At 35.6% G+C, this 20,013-nt stretch overlaps 1 protein-coding gene across 1 annotated transcript; it reads right to left on the reverse strand.

Annotated features, from left to right (window-relative positions):
* On the reverse strand, nt 1–19,384 carry LOC129004370 (ATP-dependent RNA helicase p62-like). The gene is made up of 12 exons (XM_054432938.1): nt 19,277–19,384; nt 19,036–19,142; nt 8,083–8,475; nt 7,492–7,603; nt 6,828–7,196; nt 6,045–6,217; nt 5,534–5,641; nt 5,112–5,173; nt 3,677–3,736; nt 1,311–1,559; nt 873–950; nt 1–531 (listed from the first exon to the last, which is right to left on the reverse strand). Coding segments are annotated over exons 2-12 (1,614 nt in total). The 5' UTR covers nt 19,038–19,142; nt 19,277–19,384; the 3' UTR covers nt 1–523.
* Nucleotides 19,385–20,013: the final 629 nt, after the last annotated feature.

The following is a 20,013-nucleotide window of genomic DNA, read 5'->3' on the forward strand; positions in this document are numbered from 1 at the left end:
GGTTTTGCGATTTTTTTTGTATTTTCCACTCACCTTAATAAAAGAAATTATAAAGGAATTTTCTGCACTAAAATTAACATATCTTAACATAGCAAGTACAAAAGATGACAAATAAAAGATTTGCTAAAACCACAGTGCAACGGTGTCAAAAGGGTTACTTAATCCTAGGTAATACTACAGTCATTATAAAAAGTTGAGGATTACCAATGCATCATTGATAGAGTAAGTATACAGTATACACACACATTTAATAAAACAAAATATCCTTCAGATAAATTACAATTTGAAAGTGCACTTTTAGCTACATAAATAATCGCACAACAGTCATTGTTGATCCAAATTACAATATTGTACCATTTTAAGAGATCTAACAACTTAAGTCATAATTTTTGGCTTTACCGCTTGACCGAGCCAACTCAAAAACTGAAACAAAAAATCTGTGGTTCTAGCTACATTAATGACATTATTTTAAGTTATCACAATAAAAGAGATGTACAGCGACAGTTGAACTGGATGTCAGCAGTTAGTAGTCTGAAACAAAAAAACATTTACATTACTATTTTAAACGAGATGGTATATCTCGTAAAATAATAGTTTATATAAGCAAATAAAACATTTGTAGCTAACGTTAGTGAATAGCCATTAATTATCTCCACAATACGCCCAGCCCCAGCACAAAGAATGTGCAATCCCTTCAAAGTTAAACTTGATTAATGCTTAGCTTCACTGGAGAAGAGTTGCCCATTAGCATCCTGAACGTATTCAAAGACTAATTTACCTTACACACGCGCAACTTTTTCCCGACTATAGGTTGAATGCCAATTGGCACCACCAAAAAAGTTATGGAGTAAGATAATAATAAATAAACTTACCATTGAATTTCTGATGGCTCTTTTCTCGGCCTCCAAAACTTCTGGTGCCGGTGTTTCTCTGGTAGCCCCACTGGTTCCCTAGACACAACAAATTTGTTGTTAAAATTTAAAGAAACATTGATAATTGTTTAAGCATTTACTGTAAAATTGTAATATTTCCATTTCAAACAAAACTCTTATTATTTGTAATAAGCAAAGTTCATCAGGTAAAAAGGGTACAATTCAGTTTTTGAAAAATTACTGAAAAGAAAACTTTTAAATAGGCCTACTAACATACATAAATGAGTTCTTCCGAGTTTTTTGTAGAAGCCACTAGATAGTTACTTTTCATTATTTAGTAACTGTATAGGGTTGCAAATTCAGAGTACATATCGATTGCACCCCATACACGCCTCTGATTTTTTACAAAGACAAGATTATTGCTTGGGTTACACTTACTTCCCCTCCAGTTGCCACCGCCGCCACCACCTCCGCGCATCGCCAGCTTGTTGAGTTCGGGATTCACCTCTTGGTTGGCCTCTGTCAGGACGTTGATGAGGTCTCGCGCCTGCTTGCTGTTGTTGGGTGTAAAGAATGTGTACGCAGTGCCTGTCTGGTCGGACCTGCCTGTGCGGCCGATCCTGTGGATGTAGTCCTCAGAGGAGTTGGGGTAGTCGTAGTTTATAACGTACTTCACATCATCCACATCTATACATAAAGAAACATAATTGTTATTTTGTCAATCACTAATTCGCCTACCTCTGGTTGAAATGTCATTTTCCTGAATCAATGGCCAATTTCGTCTTCAATTTTTTCAATGTATTTTTGGGACCCACATTTACTAACGCAACTAAAATAACCTAAAGAACATCAACGTTAAGAAAAAATTTAAGCTCACAGCTAGTTAATTAAAAGTAACATAAATTATATTGCTTACAAAAAATTTCAAGCATTTGCCATTTGGTACAGTTTTAATACGTATTTGAAATAAAGTTATAAAAATTTACATGAATTGGTTCTTACTGCATCCCACATTGAAAAAAGTAAACACATACAATGAGACATAGAGGTGAGCTATCGATATGTTGTGATGACTTGCCAGGTGTCCACTTACCATTTCATTTTACACAGTACCATTGATAAAACCCAATGAGCAGATATCCAAAGCTTGGCTATATAGAGTCCCGTAACAGATTACCGGACAGCTATGTTCTCCATTCATCCGTCAGCAAGATGAATGTTGTGGATACCGGATTGCTCTAGTGGCAACAATCTAGGCTATATCCAACAAAGCTCGTGCTCGGTTTATCAATTCCATTAGATGTATAATCCATGGCACCAAAACATTGTGTGTTGTTATGTGGGCCAGGGCTGCATTTGTGTGACAAATGCTGTGACCTGCTCATACAAAATGTAGATCAACATAATTCAATTATGTCGGCTGCATCTGCGATTGTCACTAACATCTCCATGATATTTCTTGGTTACAGTATTTTCCTGGCCTAAATGTTCTTTTAAAAAATAGTCAGAAATTACTCAACCTTTTTAACAATTTAAAATAGATTACCATGTTTTACAATATTTTCATGTGATTTTTCACATGGAGTTTTGATATGGTCTCGGTAAAAGTAGGCCTATCTCTTAATTGTAGATTATTCAAAATCTAAAAAAAAAAAACTTACAGTGAAACATACTATTACCGTATATGATAAAAATAAATAGTTTATGAATGTAAAAAAATTTTTTCGCCATGAGAAATAATTGTCAAATTTTAAAGAACAAAGCTCAGTAAATATGTTAAAATAGCTCAACCTCTACTCTAGGCCCAGTAATGACAACCCAACTATACATTTCCAAATGTTAAGAGATAACTCTTCAAGTGCTTGAGGACTCATACCATTCAATGAGTTACCTGAACCAGTCCGACATAGTTTCAAACAGATTCAATATATCCTCAATAAGCTTGAAGAGGAATGAATCGGTCGTGCGATGGCCAGGAGAGACAAGATGCCTGCGACCAAAACCCACCAGACTAGACACATCAATACATATATGCCACTGTAAATACACATATATGCTGCTTTTCAAGTTATCAAAACTTCAACAGTTACATGTCCAATGAAGAGATTGTCTTCACGCACAAGTGTATGGGTTACATTACAGAATATAAGTGTCCTGTATCACAGAAAAATGCTAAAGGAGCACATTTTTATCTTGCGTGGGATCTTGCTCAACAATAACCTCTAACCTCATTTAAGAAAAAACATATTTGTGGCTACGACTGATGATTGAATCCATGACGGTGAAACATCAGTGAAGAAAAAGTCCTGATTGAATATGTCTTTGAAGGTAAGTAAGAGAATAAACTGGAATAATGGACTGAAAGTAGAAAAATTCCTTTAGCAATCGGAGATTTAAACAAAATGTGCACGTTATTTGATTAGAATATACAGAATAAAAACTCAAAATAGGTACGGTAGGGGGACATGAAGATTCAATTCTTATATGAATGAAGAACAGGAGATGCACCTTCAATACGTTATCATATAAAACTTGCATGGAAAGATTAAATAAATTAATTTCTAATGAATATTATCTCCTGCTTATACCATACAGCAAACACATAACACTTGGGATGGACATGTCAGTAAAACTATCAAACTTGAAAAGTAAATTGACTTTGATGTGCTTACGAATCAACAGGTGTAGTTTGGCCGCTTCAAGTTATAAACGTAGAATTTATAAAAAGTTGGCATCAAAAACGAAGAGTCTCGTCCATCTCCCCAGTAGCCTTGCACGTCCGTTTTACGGGGGAAGTTACGTACCTAGGCCTCGGGCAGCAACATCAGTTGCCACCAGAATTCCTGCTGACGATTTACGGAACTCTGGAACAAACAATTCAACAGTAAGCTAACACAGCAAATCAATAGGGTCTACAAGGTTTTTTTGGTGGCAAGTTCAACAATCTATCTATTTACCTCTCAACACATTGCGATCACAATATATAGCCAAGTTAAAGTCAGCCATTGATGAAATTGTTTTCCTCAAAACCCAAAAAGTCAAATATTGAGTATTTATTCTAGTCTATTGTGTTTGCAAAAATTAAGAATAAAAAGGCTTGATTATTGTAGAATCTATCTATCTATATATTAATAGGCAAGCATGTTTCTTTAAAACCTTTTTTCTCAGCTCGTGTGCATCGTAGAGAAAATCTACGATACTGTTAGAAAGCTATTTTCCTGTAGGTGTGCAGAATCCCTTTATAAATTAAAATAGGCTCAAAAATAAGCACAAAAAATGAATTTAAAATTTTGAAAAATTGAACATGGATATTATGAGTTGCCATGCTGGTGACGAAATAACAACGAATTATAAACAGAAAATCAAAACAAATGGATGAAACTCCAATCACATGTTCTATTCAAAGTGTGGAATGAAAATAAAGAAGTCTGTACATTAAATATTTTTGGTCGAGTTTCGACCACTGGACGACCTCTAGTACTTATTTAATACGCAAGCAGGATTTTTGTGACAATTACTCCTCCGAAACTACTGAACCGATTGACATGTTTTTGGTCTCATTGGAAAGAGCGTAACGTGAAGTTGTGTAGGAAACTTTCTTTTTAGGGAAATAATTAGAGAATGAGGCCCTGGGGCCCTTTAAAGTTTTGTATTACTCCATAAGGATAACATGGGGAGATAATTTTCATTTACAGAAACATATGTTTGTTGCTTGAAATTGCTGTGTATTATGACTGTCAATGTATACTACATTTCAATCAAGGATTGTGTACCTTAAAGTTTACTCATAATGGATCTTACTACTTTATTTTAATGCTGGGAATAGTAAAATTTAGTTGAGCATAAGTTACCATGATTAAGAAAACTTTACGGTACTATGATAATTTATGTATTTTAAATCACAAATCTTTGACATTATTAATTCATTTGAAACTAAACAGCTGATCGACAAATCAAACAAATCATCTACTTCATGTGGATAATGTTGTTACACAAACATTGTGTTTTTTTACCAATACTGTAACTTGATTCTTTTTTACTTGTAGAACTAATTTCAGCATATTTGTTTAAGTTTTTGAAAACACAAAAATCTATTTGAATCATTTTGAAAAGGAAGAGTTAAAAAATAATCATGAACACATGTAATTTACCTTTGACATGTACCAGCAAAACATTTTTCAGATTTAGAGATTTAGACTAGGGAAAACATTAAAACATTGTTGAGCAAAAAGCACTTGCCTCTTAACACCCAATCTCTCTCACTTTGGTTCTTATCTCCGTGAATTCCCATTGCGTGCCATCTAAAACAACAAAACCAACAATTAATTAACATGCTACTAACCAAAAAAGTAATACACCACGGTTATTCTTCTTTTTTTTTTGCTTTTACTGTAATATTAAATTTATTAAAAACACCAAAGTGTGTTTACTAGAAGCTAAAATCAGATATTATACAAATGTCGATCAATGAAGTAAGCCGTTCAATCTGTTATAGGTACTTTTTAGACAAAAATAACAATGAAAAACTACTGATATAACAATGACAACTTGTCTTGCTCCATGATTTATAAATATTACAACTTATTTTTTATTTACTAAATTCATGTTCAGTATTGTTGATGGCGTTGGCTAGTTTATCAGCAGGCAGTAGGTCTACTCACCCATAGCGCTGGATAGTTCTGGTGATGTTGTCGACCTTTTTCTTAGTTTCAGCAAAAATGATGGTTTTTCCTTCCTCCTGACTCAGTTCTTGAAGCAGAGTGCTCAATCTAAACACACAATTGTTATATAACAATTGTTCTCTTTTAAAGGACTCCAAAGAGAAAAATAAAAATTAGCAAAACGAGTACAACAGATGTTTGCCAAACACTTCAGACTCAGCTACCCGATGCTAGATTATTTAAAGTGCCGGACATTGGCTGTCGTATTAGCAAGCTTTTACTGTTTATATTTAGTACTGGAGTTTAAGAACCACTGTCAAACAACTTAGGTCAGTCATCATGAGTTTTTTTTTTATTAAATTGTCACATTCAGTTAGAATTTTTATTTAAGAGATGAGTTACGAAAATAAAAATGACTTTTGAAATCAGATATAAAAACTTAAGCGTAACTAATCTTATCTTTGTAAAACATGATTATGAACGCAACTGATAGAATAACTGTAATACTCACTTTTGGTCCTTCTCATTATCTCTGCAGACGTTGACAATTTGAACAATGTTGTGGTTGGCAGAAAGCTCAAGGGAACCGATGTTGATCTGAACGTAGTCCTGAAGGAAATCTTCAGCAAGTTTCTTAACTTCTTTGGGCCAAGTTGCCGACCACATAAGTACTTGTCTGTCAGGCTGAAATAATATTGAATAATTAGGTCTAGGATTAATTTCCCTTGTGACGTACATAAGGCTACTTAAGTAGGTACTGAACCTGGTTGGTATAAATTACCTTCAGTTTTTTTTTAAACAAACTTTTGCCAGTAAAAATGTTAGTTTTTCATTGCCCTCAGATGTTTTAGCTGTTTGACATTTGTGAGCCTGCATTATAATTAGGCATATAATAAATAAATACATGAACAATCTAAAAAAAGGTTTTGACTTCTAAACACTCTTGAAGAAAAAATGGTCCTATATTGACAAGTTTTGCCGTTGCTCCAATGATCTACTTATTATAGCAATTTGAAATTTGTTCAACAAAAATTGTAGCCATGTTGAGACACTTTTAGCCTAGATAGGCAAACTAAAAAATGTATTCCACATTGAAGAGTTAGATGCCGGATAGTGGCACCACAGTAGCCCCCTGTGGAGTCTAGAAAACCAGGCACTGATAATTTAAATTTGCAACCAGAACAACAATTAATATTCATAGAACAAAACACGTCTCTAGCGGGATAGTGACATCACAAGCATTGAGTAACTGAGTGTAAATGTACAGGCAAACGTGTGAATCTGTCATACTAACCCTAATCTGCTCGATGATCTTGCGGATCTGGGGTTCGAAACCCATGTCCAACATCCTGTCAGCCTCATCAAGCACCAGGTAAGTGCAACGTCGCAGGTTGGTCGTGCCTTGCTCCAGGAAGTCGATGAGTCTGCCCGGGGTTGCAATGACAATCTCCACGCCGCGCTGAAGGTCTCGCGCCTGGGGTCCCTTGGGAGCTCCACCGTAGATGCAGCAACTTCGTACACAAGTGGACGACCCAAACTCAATGGCCACCTGTTGTATCTGTTGTGCCAGCTCTCGGGTGGGGGCCAGGATCAGAGCGATGGGTCCATCACCGCGCTTGATGGGCTCTTGGTTGTTGATGTGGACAGTTGCCGGCAGCATGTACTGAAATAGGACATATATTTTTTTAATTGTATTAGACGAATGGCCAGTGATGCCATTACATAACAAATAAATTGAAAAACTTAAAGGAAATTAAGTCTAACTGTTTAAATTACCCATTAAAAAATTTTCATCCTAAAAAGTGAATATTTCAAAAGTGACATTTAAAATACTCAACCCCCTTATTTACACACCCTTAATTATTTTAAATATAACATGCAGAAGGTTAGATGCATGTGGGCTTAACATTTAGGTTACATAAAATACAGCTTAGACTGATATCTATTTTAAAACCTACCGCTAGGGTTTTCCCAGATCCAGTCTTGGCGATTCCAACCATGTTCAGTCCACTCATTGCAATAGGCCAACCTTGTGCTTGGATGGCAGTAGGGAAGTCAAAACCTTGTTTCCTAAAACATATTTTTACACATTACTAACAACTTGAAATAAATACATCGTTCAATTAGTTATCTGTTGCTTTTTATGAGTCTTAGAAAATGTACTGTTAATAACATTTGGTGCCAATGTTGGTGTTTGCTCCACTTCACTATTACCCAGAGAGTGAGTATCAGAAAACACCACTTTTGGAATTGAAGATGAAAATTTTCTATAGAGTATTTTAGGTTATAGGGCATTTAGTTAAAAACCTGTTATCCTTTACAAGTTTTTTTTTTTTTTTTTTTTTTGTGTTAAATCGTCTCTTTAGAAAAAAAGACTACTAGCTGATACTGTGCAATTAATTGTACCTACTTTTATTAGTATAGGTATTTAACTTAATTGTAAGTTGTATCACAATCAAATTGTATTCTTCATTTAAAACTGTATCAATGCCTACCAGAATATGTACACAATTATAAATACAAATTATGATATAATAATATTAATCTACCTGACTTCAGCAAGGACGTATTCGGGGAAATTGGCTTCCTCGAAGAATTGAATAGGCTTAGGAGCTCTCCCTTTGATGGTTATCTCCTTGCTTGCCAAGAAGTTCTGAACTTCATGGAATGGTCGGTCCACAACATTGGGATGAGGGTTGTAGAAATCTTTGGCGAATGGCGAGAGAGACTCAAAGTCCCAGGTTGGTTTCTTAAGGCCTCCACCTGGTTGCTTGTTCTTGAAGCTGTTTCCTCCATTTCCTCCGAATCTTCCTCCTCCGTTTCCGCCAAAGCGACCGCCGCCTCTATCTCCTCCAAATCTTCCACCACTTCCACCTCCTCCGAATGACTTTCCACCGCTAAACTTTCCTCCTGAACCTCGACTTCCAGATCCGTAAGAAGACCTAAAAATAAAAACAATCGATAACTCCACAGGTAGTGAAACCAGATATTTGATGTCAGAATTTACAAAAAAAGTGTGAATTAACTTAGTTAAGAAAATGTCAAGAAACTATCTAAGTTAAACAACAAAGGAGCAGACAGCCTACCTACATTAACCTAGATCCAGTGTGTCCAGCAACCAATCTAAAGAAAATTTAAAAATTTCAGCTTTTCGAGAATTAAAATCAAAGTTTTCATCAGGACCAAACTTGCTGTTAAAAATGTGCAAAACCTAAATTATTTAAAAATAGCCAACGCAAAACTTGGTTGTTAATAGTTCCTGATAGTCAACATTAAAACACTGCAGCAAATTTCAGTGTGTTATATTCTGTTACGGTGAGCACTGTCTGGTTGATAAGGTCTTGGCCGCAAGACTCCAAGAATAAAGTAACCGTCATAAAAATGGCTGAAATGACACAGTGCAGCACCAACGTATTCATCAAAAACAGAAGTTTATTTTAGGATACAGCCTTGGTCTTTCCCCGTTGCCCTCCTCATCCCTTCCCCTCCCAACACTACCAACTGTCATTGCTGTTTTAGGTCAATTTTAACAAAATTATCAAAAATATTTACTTTCTTGAGAGAACTGTCCAAAACAAATTACAGATTTTTTAAAGTTGCATACGAACAACTTGAAGTTTTGAATGTCAACCGACTGCATTGTACCTTTACTTGTTAACATTACCACACAAACAAATGCGCTCTTAGCGAAGCCAATTGTGTAAAAAAACAACAAAAATAATAATGTTTGGTAAAAAGTTGACTTTTATGACCAATTTGATAAAATATTTTGACCACATTCGAAGTGTCAATGTTACATGGTGGAGTTTGGCCAAAGATTTGATAAAACAAGTAATACATAAAACAATTATCACACTTGAGACTAGACATTCAATAACACAGGTACACTAATTGGGCACGCGCCAGTGGAAGGCAAGTCGCGACCTTAAGAGCTGGTCACAAAGGATCAGAATTCAAAAATTCATTGTGATAACCGATGTTATGATTTCCCATGATCACAGCAATGACCGTGATCATTACTTGTGACTATGGAAAGGCCAGAAATGCAGACGTCGTTAACCTTGATGGTTTCTAACAATTACGACAACACATATGGTGGTTTATTTCGATCGCGGCAACATCCGGTAATCATCCTGACAATCATGTCAACATCTTTAATTATTTCTTGATCGGAGAAATAACTGAGACGATATAGGCCCCCACTATTGCAATAACAGCTGTGACGATTTCACATGACTGCGGCAACATCTGCTATTATTTCCAGTGATTAAGTTAGGTACTTCAACACCTGTCACATCGTGGTTGCAGCCTCATCAGTGATCTTCTTGCAATCGCAGAAAAATTTATTAGGTTATATTTTTTCCTGTAACCATTTCTTACAATTGCGGTAACATCGGTGAATCGTGATAGTTTCAATCTGTGATTTGGGTTTTTTTGACATTTATTAGGCCTAGGCCGATTTAACAAAACACGTTTTCCTGGTTCCATAAAATTTACGTAGGTAGGCCCTACATGATTCAGTTTCCAGGTTAGCTGGACACCCTGTCAATGTCTTCTGGGAACAATCATCGATAGACATACTCGAAATATCAGTCACAAAATACAAGCCCTGCTGCTAAAATGTATTAAGTTAGGGTACAAATTGAATCATTTAGCCTCTAAGGTAAATCTACCAATTACCAAACTGTAGCGGATCGCTACAATAGCGCAAGTCACGTGACGACGATGCGCGCGCAGTCGGCCCGGGTAGGCACGCGCAGCGAGCCAAGAGACCAGTAGTGTAGTGTCGACCGCCTCGAGCTGTACATCTAATCCGGATAAGTACCTAAGTTAGAATATGTCTAGATAGCTTCGTAGGGGTTGGGGAAGGGTGTAGGCTAGGGTAGGTAGTAATTAAATCATGTAATTTATTGGGTTCTAGAATGGTCGTGGTCTGGCAATTAATTTCACAAATTTAGAATTCAATTTGCTAAATCTAGTTACCTTTTTTCACGAATTAGAATAAGTCCATATATATATATTTCTCTGTTCATTATATTATCTAACAAAAAACCACTAAGTGGTAACACTTTCCCCGCCAAGTCAGCAATCCAAAAAAAGATAATAAATCATTACTTTTTCCGCCAAGAAAAACAATGTAATGTATGTAAGTTTGGCAACTTGGCGGCAGACTTTTGCTTGGTTTTTTTCATTGAAGTTACGTTCGTGGATAATTTCACAAATCAACTTCTGTAATTAATTAGTCCAACTAAGTATAATAATTTCGAGGTAATCAGTAAATATAAAACCATCACTATGACGAAATTATGAAATGTGGCACAAATAAGGTCAAATTTTGTAAAATAAGCTCTCACCTAGCAATGTACTAATGGGAGAGATACTTGCTCAATGAAACTAGTTTTATGGTATTTTTTAAAGTGATCGAGCAAAAGTCTGCCGCCAAGTTGCCAAACTTACATACATTACATTGTTTTTCTTGGCGGAAAAAGTAATGATTTATTATCTTTATTTGGATTGCTGACTTGGCGGGGAAAGTGTTACCACTTAGTGGTTTTTTGTTAGATTTTATTTATTTTTGTAGAAAATTAAAAGTTAAAATAAAAATCTTCCTTTCTCTGATATATAGACCACGGCACAACTACATTTCATTTAAATTCAATAATATTGTTTGTGTAGAACTAAATTCTACATTTTTGGTCTTATCTGCTTTAAACCGATTGAAAACTTTTTGACACACGTACCAAAATTACTATTTAACAAACCCCCTGGGCTTAAACTCAGTTTCAAATTTCATCAATGGTCATCTTGAACAACATGAAATGCGTTGGTGTTACATAAGTGTTCTGATAATTAAACCCGTACATCTAAAGACTAGTGTAAATTGAGCCCTTATTAGAGAAGTAAAAATGTAATCAAACGGATTAAGTTTGTTAGAAACAGCATAAACAAAACAAATATTGAAAAACTCATCTATCCTAAATTTACATATCACTTTTTAATTGCTTGTTTGACATACGTAGAGTGATTTTCCCGATTGTTTTATTTTAGTGTATCAAAACATAAAACAAACCTTAGTACTAGTACTAGTACTAATTTTCAAGTTCCTAGTTTTCATATGTTTTAATAAGTAGTATTAAACTGTTAAAAATGACGAGCTGTTGTACCAGTGTACCATCGGTACACTGCATTTTTCAATGGGAAGTATCGGGGAATATCACTGCTCTAAGTCATTTTATATAGTAAGTAGTTCAAATCATTCGGTATACCTGCAAAAAATACTTTATAAAAGTTTTAAAATAATTTTCAGCTGTTCCTATGAATTTCTATAACATTTAAATTAAATGAGATTTAATCGCAGCTGGTCCTTCTTTTGTTTTTATTATAATCCCATGTTATTTAAATGGGCCAAAATCGTACTTTAAGGGCTTGCCAAGGGTTTATGGGCCAACGCACCGACTTGAGACCCTCAAAAGGCACATCTACACGTTAAGGGCTTTCAAACAACATAAAAAACATTAAAATTGAGCCTGTGGTTTGGGCTGTAGGTCCGTCAACATTCAAGGAGAAGAAGGAGAACACGGAAAATTTGTGAATTTTCAAACTATTTTTTCTGGCTCAAACACAACCGTTTTTTAAATTATTTTATTTTTATTTTGTTGAGAATGAGTGCCCCTATCCAGTAGATGGACAATTATTTTAATAGCTTTTGTTTCTTCAGAGCTATAGACGAGTAAAAAAGCCACTTTGTCACGTCATGTATATACACTGCAGCAGCTGTGTACCGCTGGGAGACTTGGCGGGGCGGAACGCTGCCGCGTTCCTTAATAATTAGATACATTAAGAACATAAAAGCTGGCTGTGATAGGCAGCTAAGGTAATATTGTGCACTTTGACGAGTTAAATCAATTCCTTGCAATAGAGTTGGGTTACGACAGGAAATGTGCGTGATTTGGCAGTGGTTAGAGGAAGATATATAGGGCCCAGGTATCTTCATTTACACTCATACTACACCACATCATCACAGAACGTATTTTATTCTGACATGTAAACTTTTGGGGCTTCCTGGATTATAGCTCAAAAAGCCTCGGTAAATGTGAAGTAAAATCTATTTTCCCAACCCATTCCAAAAATTACACATCTTCCTAATACCGAACAGCAACTTCCAAATACCAAATTATTGCCGCCTAATACCGAACGGCAATCCAATCGGTGCTTCGAAAGCCGTAAGACATATTGATTATTTTTTTACTATCATATTGATTATTTTTTTGTATTATCATTACATTCTTAAATTATATCTCATAGCCTAAGAGATTTAGCAAATAAAAAATACATGGGCAGAATGAACCCAAAATGTGGAGGGGGCTAATTTTTCCTAGGTCAGTTAGGTAGGCTAGTATTGGTTATACATTCCCTGGAATGTGTGTCATGTAAGGGGATATAGGGGTGTGTTGACATCTAATTTACATTTTTCAATAAAAACAAAGACTCAATGGAGTACCTATAACCATAACGTAGGTTATGTAGGAATGTCAAGGGGCTAATCATGTCAGGTCAGCTGGTATTGGAATTGCATTACAAGGAATGTGAGTCATGTAAGGCCCAGCGCACACGGTGTGACTGTTTTACAACAAAAACAACTGTTGCAAACCAGTTGCGTCTGGAACCAGTTTGCAACTGAAACAAAACTTCTGTCCGCACACGGTGTGACTGTTTTACAACTACAGTTGCGTCTATTGTGCAATCAGTGGAGTGCAAATTTAGTGCAGTTACGTTGTTTTAAGGCCTTAAGTGCGCTTACTACGTCGGACTCAGACGAAGAAGATGTTATTAGCGTTATCAATACCGAAGACAGCGAAGGGTACTGAGAGAGCATTGGGTTCACCCTTATTTGAGCAAAAATGTTAGTACTAGGCTGTTTGTAGCAGATAGAGCTATTCAGATAGGAAATTAAAACACTATACGGCCGTCAAATTTCCAACAAAATACCACCAAACACCACAAAAAAAACCCCCCGTGGTCTCGTGCAACTGAAGTCTGCAGCGCAACTGCAACGTCGGGCCCACGGTTGTATGTAATTGGTTTCAAACTTTTTTTGAAATCGCATACAACCAGTTGCGTCGTGTGCGCCTCCCCACTGCAATATACATTGCCGAGGTCTCCAAACAGTTGCACGCGCAACTGGTTTGCAACGAAAGTTGTAAAACAGTCACACCGTGTGCGCTGGGCCTAAGGAGAGATGAGTGTGTGTTGACCTTTGATTTGTTATTGCTAGGTAACGTTTGTTAAGTACAGCATTTATGTGTATTTTCAAGATATATGTTTTCCCAACTTTATTGTAATTAAGTTATTAGGCCTACCAACTTTATCACTGTTTACAGTTGATAATTCGTAAATATAACACAAAAAATGTCATGTTCAGCAGTTCGAAACTGACTCAGTAAGCATCTAACATCCATTTTCTTCCAATAAATTTGTTTCAAAGTACCTACTAAATCTTTGTGAATTTTTAAACTAAACAATTTTAGATGTAGCCTAATAAGTATCAATTTTTTAGAAGTTTACAGTTAATCGTTTGTAACAGTAAATATGGTAAATAGGCCTATAACTCAAAACAAAAATGTTCGAAACAGCTTCAGTAGGCCTAGGCCTAAGAGACTCATTTTCTATTAAGAATATCATTTAAGTTAAGTAGCCTAATGAATCTTCGTGGAATTTTGGAAAATAATTAGGTACAGATTTTATGACAGTTAACAGTTTATAGGTAATAAGTTAAAGTTTAAATTTGAGTAAATAATTTAAAACGAAAAACATAACGTTCAGTATTTGGAAGTGCTGTAGCCTAATTCCAAACTTGTGTTCGGAACTTACGCTTGGCATATATTTTGGCATTCTAATTCTGAGCGACTTAAATTAATCTTACAAGAAGTTAGTCGCTATGTCTTTATCACAGTTTTAAATAAAAGAAACCTGTTTAAATCATAACATTAACAACTAACTGCTCTTAATCACAAGTTATCGTTATTAAAGCCTGTGGAAGTTGACCGTTATCTTAAGGAAACGGTTTTGAAGGAATTTGCCAAAGATGTGAACAGTATGTAAGTAACCAATGAGATATTGATATATATAAAGTAGCCTGACGTTGTAGGCCATTCGTGGCGCGACTAGGCCTACCAATTGATATACTTAGTCAGCACTGAACGTGTTAGCGGAAGATAAAATACTGAACATTTTGATGTGACTGACGCCTTTGTAGGGTTGATAGTTACTTAGCTGTAAGTGGTTAAACCATAGACTAAGCAACACAAGTAGACTCCTCATCCCATTGTAAATTTTGAAGCTTGTTTTTTGCGTCTAGTTCATGTACGTCCACACTGATCGCTAGTGTAGACAACATTTTGTTTCTATTATTTTAGGGTTATTTTCATGATTTGTGCTTTACTATTTGGTTATATAACTAGGAGACCAGTTATTGCTTATGATTATATCGTTTTATTAGGTTAAACAAGGTTTTAAATTATTGCAATAACAAGAAACTAATTGTAAACAAAACATAACCTCTATAGTTGGACGTACAGAACTAACAATAAAATTGGCTTCAGCTGTTCCATTAGGATGACTAATCTACTAAGGGAGTATGTTTTATCTATGGTTAAACTTAGACATTTGTATTTGTACGTTTGACGCTGTGTGAGACGGGCCACAAGGTCAGAGCGTGACATCACACCTAGGTCGGCTCGAGGTTCCACGCGTCTTATGGCATCGAGGCAACCTCCTATATACTAACTTGAGGGTAGGCAAGGCCCATCCCAATTTGCTAAGTTAATATAACTTAAGGGTGGCAACGTTGGGCAGCATTTAGAACAAGTAAGTTAGGGCACAACCAAACTCACTAACATTTCTCGGCCATCAGATATCATCATATTTCCCGATTGCGGCAAAATTCAGTTAATGTGTTATCTTGCGGTCATGTAGACATTACCATCATCTTCTGCGGTCCAACGTGACAGTTGTATAGCACAATCACGCCAAAATCATTAACATCTCCTACGGTCGAGTCTAGACAACTTCATCGCCACCCGCAGTCAAGGTAAAGTGGTCATCTTGACTTAACACAATAGCGAACAATATCATGAAAATCTCCCGCAGCTGTCTAAACAACATTATCATCTCCCGCAGCTGTCTAAACAACATTATAGTCTCTCGCAGAAACGAAAACGTGATTGTTGTCTAAGTTAGCGCGATTGCGGCAAAATAATGAATAACTTATTTAATTTGACATCAACTTAAGTTAAGTTACGTGGTTCATAAAATTCCAGACTGTGACAACAAAATAAGCTAACTTACTAGGCTAACTTAGACACCCAGCAAACACAAATAAGTTATGTAGGTATAGGCTAGCTACTTAGCAGTAAGTTAACATAAAATAACTCAAGTTAGGCCTAAATGTAGGCCTAACCAATGTTGGGGAGTGTGTTTTATTTTAATCAATGCTAGAAGAGTATGCGGGTTAATGAATGAGGTTAAATTCACTTAATTAAATGACAAAAGATCAGAAGAAAATCTAGCCTATAAGTTAAATTCATTAACTTAATGGTGATCATCGATGGTCGACCTATCGTTAACCCTTAGAGTGCCAGGCGAGAAATAAAAGTAACGCTCAAAAAATGCTGATGATTTTTCCCGAAGGTCGCGCTAAAAATGCCGAGCGCGATCTGGCGATTTTTAGGTTAAAATTTTGTAAAAATCGAATTTTCGATATTTCGACCAACGAAAATTGATGTATCGCATCTAGTAACTTTCGACTCAATGTTAATATATGGGTTATGACAACTGTTCGATCATTACGAAACGTCCGGTCAGCCGGACGTTGGCACTTTTGGCTCGTTTTAAAAACGTCCGGTTCCCCGGACGTTGGCACTAAAAGGGTTAACTTAACCCTAGCAGTGGCCGATCGACTCCTGGTGACGATCTGACGTTGATGCTTAGAATGGCCAACGACTCCTTGTGACGATCTGGGCCGAAAATTTTTTATCGGTAAAAAAAAACACTTACAATCAACTCAGATGAGAATAATATATATACCATTCGAAAGATCACATTCTGAACTTTCATTTTATTACATAAACAAACTCTGTAGCAGGTATATAACAATGTCACGACGATTAGAAATCAAATGAATTTTCGACGCGGCACGACTTTTGCAGCAGACACTTGGGAACTGGCTAAACACGTTTTGTTTGGCATTACCCTGCTCGGGTAATTTTCATCGTGGGATGTTGCGAGTGGTACCACTGGATAGCCATTGATTTTATCTTCATTGTGGTAGTAATATTTATAACGAAATATTGATTGCACAACCGGTACGATTTTATGAAAACAGCTGTTTTCGAAATTTTTAACAAATGGCCAATCGACTCCAGATGACGATGTGGAAAATACGAATTACATACAGTGTAATTTATTATTACTAGTCATATAGTATACCATTTTGAAGAGGAAGAAATTTAGATTCAGAGAGTGGCAGCCCTGCACTCAGGGTTATTTCTAAATGCTCGCATGTAGACGACGGAAGTGAGTCATTACTGCTGCAGTCTGTCAGCTGTCTTGTATTGCCATTGTTTGTTTGTGTTGTTGCCGGTAATAGTTTTATCCGCGATTTATTACTAAATATGTTATTAGTTCGTAGTGTTAGTGTTAGTGAAGTGTTGTGTGTGTGTGTGTATAACAGTAATCTTCATGCATAAATATTACTGAATAGTGTGAAATAGTGTTCATAAAAGGTTGTATTTTGTTAGCATCATGTCCTAAAATGACGATTCTGACATTCAGAGATTGTTGTACCTATATAATGATATACCCAAGGTGTTATACATTTTTATAAAGGTAAATGAATACACTACAACATGTTTATAATGGTTTGGGGGTAAAACACTTTCTAAAAAAGTTATAGCCTATACTAAATAGGCCTAGGCCTACTACTGTATTTTGTTAGCATCATGTCCAAAAATGACGATTCTGACATTCAGAGGTGCTTTATATGCTATATAATGATTTACCCAAGGTGTTATACATTTTTATAAAGGTAAATGAATACACTACAACATGTTTATATTGGTTTGGGTGTAAAAAAATTGGTAAAAAAATTATATAGGCTAGGCTACTAAATACTGTACACTCCATTTTTTCTAAATGCGCAAAAAATTCAAAACGTTCTCAAATTGATACATAATCATAGGTGAAAATAACTTTTTACCATCATTACCTATGACTTTTTTGGATTCCTTACTTCATTTAGCTTTACAAATATGTAGGCTACATATCATCAGCCTACATAATGTTTCACAACACAAGAAAACACTGTAGGCTATAGTTTACACTTATTTGCGGTTTTGCGGTTATTGTATTATTATGTCCCTATTGCGTACCTACAAAAAAAATATTTCTAACATGTTATACATTTTTATGTAGGTAATTGAATACACTACAAGATTATTATGTTGGTTTGAAGTAAAAAAATTTGATACAAAAGTTTTATACTAAGTACTGTGAATTTTTTTTCTCGGGAAATCGCTAAAATATAAAAACATTATTTTATATACGTATGTTTATAGGTAAAAAATTATTTTTACCATAAACTTTATGACTTTTTTTGATTCCTTACTTTATTAGTTTTACAAACATGTATATATTATTAGTATACACATATATTATAGAACTTTTTACAACATAAACTAACACTGTACGGTTTTCAATTTTTTCGGTTCTCCGTTTGTCATTATATTTTGCCTCAAAAACTTATAAAAAAAAAATATTTTCCTAACATGTTAGGCCTATATATTTCTATGTAGGGAATTAGATTGTCTACAAAATGTATATAATGAATTTCCCATAAAAAAATCCGTAGAAAAAAAATACCGAGGCCGCTTTTGAAATTTCAAAAAAAAAAATCAAATTTTTTTATTTTTTTCACTTTACCGATAAAATACACTGTCTAAATCATTATGATATTACTATTTCTAGATTCTCCTCTTCTTTCCGAACAAAATGAATATCCTAATGTGAAAAACATTAATTATCAAAGCCAATCCCTGCCAAAGACAAGACCTACGGCCTAACCTAAGTTTTGCAATAGGCCTACCTAAGTTCAGGAAATAGCCTAAGATAGGCTAGGCCTAGGCTAGCTTACCTCAGACTGAAGAAAATTTTCTACACAGCATTACAGTAATCTAAATAGGCCCTACCTACCCTAAGATTTCCCCTATATAAGATGTAGGCCTACTAAAAACATTTGCAGGGAATATAGCCTAATTACTGGAATTATTGGCTGTGGCCATGGAATTAATGATCCACCAAAATGGCTGCCAAGTGAATTAACTTGAAAATTCAGCTTGAAACTCACTAAAATTGCAATCGAGAAACCTTAAGAAGCTGTAAATTGTTGTGGGTATACAACCAAAAAGGTGTTAAGTAAAATAGATACAGTTAAAATGTTAACTTACATTGCTGCAATATGTTCCTTTTGAGCAAGCGAGAAATGCCCCAACACTTGCACGGGTGGTGTATGAAAGAGGGAAATAACCCTCTATTTATAAGTACAGGAACACGCCTGAAACAAAATACACTAATGAACAATGATATAGTTCTATCCAGCGAATAACTATGTACACAATTAGGCCACACAATGGAATCTAACATCAAAATTCGATAATTAAGATAGAGTAGGACAATAGATCAACTTACCACGAAGACAGCAAGATGGCGAAAGGGAAGTGCAAAATGTTGGAACAGCAGAAGTGGCCAAGTGGGCTTTGTGAAAGGTGGATGAATTGATTTCCTTTTCCTTCCCCCTCCACTAGATTTCCAAAACATGCGAACAAAGTATTGAACGAGTCAACGTGGTGCAACCACTGATTATATACAGTATTTAATCATACAAGTCATGCACTGGGATACGGCCGCCTGGCCCCACGTATGGTGAACATCTCATATAATCAGCATCTCATATAGTTGACATAATCGGAATATTTCAGTCTTGGCCATTGGAGATGTTGACCGTCTGACTGGGACCCCACTTTCAAAAGTGAGAGTGAGCCCATAGACCCCAACACAAGCAGCAGACCACTCATCCCATTCCCATTGTAAATTTTGAAGCTCGTTTTCGTGACTAGTTCATGTCCGGTGACACTTATCGCTAGTGTCGTCAAAATTGTGTATCGACAATGTTATGTTTAATAATTTGTGCTTAACTATTTGGTTACATAACTAGGGGACAAGTTATGGTTTATGAATAAATTGTTTAATTTGATTAAACAAGGTTTTTTTTTAATGACTGAAATAACAAGAACCAAATTGTATAAAAAACACGACCTCTACAATGCACCAGACGGAACTGGCAATAACGTTGTCTTCAGCTAATTCAAGAGGATGAGAAATCTTCTAAGAGAGTACAGTATGTTTGATCTATGAGCCCGATCGCA

Source organism: Macrosteles quadrilineatus, unplaced genomic scaffold (genome assembly GCF_028750875.1).
Source record: "Macrosteles quadrilineatus isolate MER2022 unplaced genomic scaffold, UCM_ALF_1.0 Scaffold_9__3_contigs__length_116548681, whole genome shotgun sequence".
Lineage (NCBI taxonomy): Eukaryota > Metazoa > Arthropoda > Insecta > Hemiptera > Cicadellidae > Macrosteles > Macrosteles quadrilineatus.

Bases quoted from the DNA above. Each gene is read 5' to 3' on its own strand.
- LOC129004370 (XM_054432938.1), bottom strand. The intron at 7,197-7,491 runs GTAGGTTTTAAA...GTCCTATTTCAG, and splicing joins GATCTGGGAAAACCCTAGCG to TACATGCTGCCGGCAACTGT. The intron at 5,174-5,533 runs GTGAGTAGACCT...TTGTTGTTTTAG, and splicing joins AGAACTATCCAGCGCTATGG to ATGGCACGCAATGGGAATTC.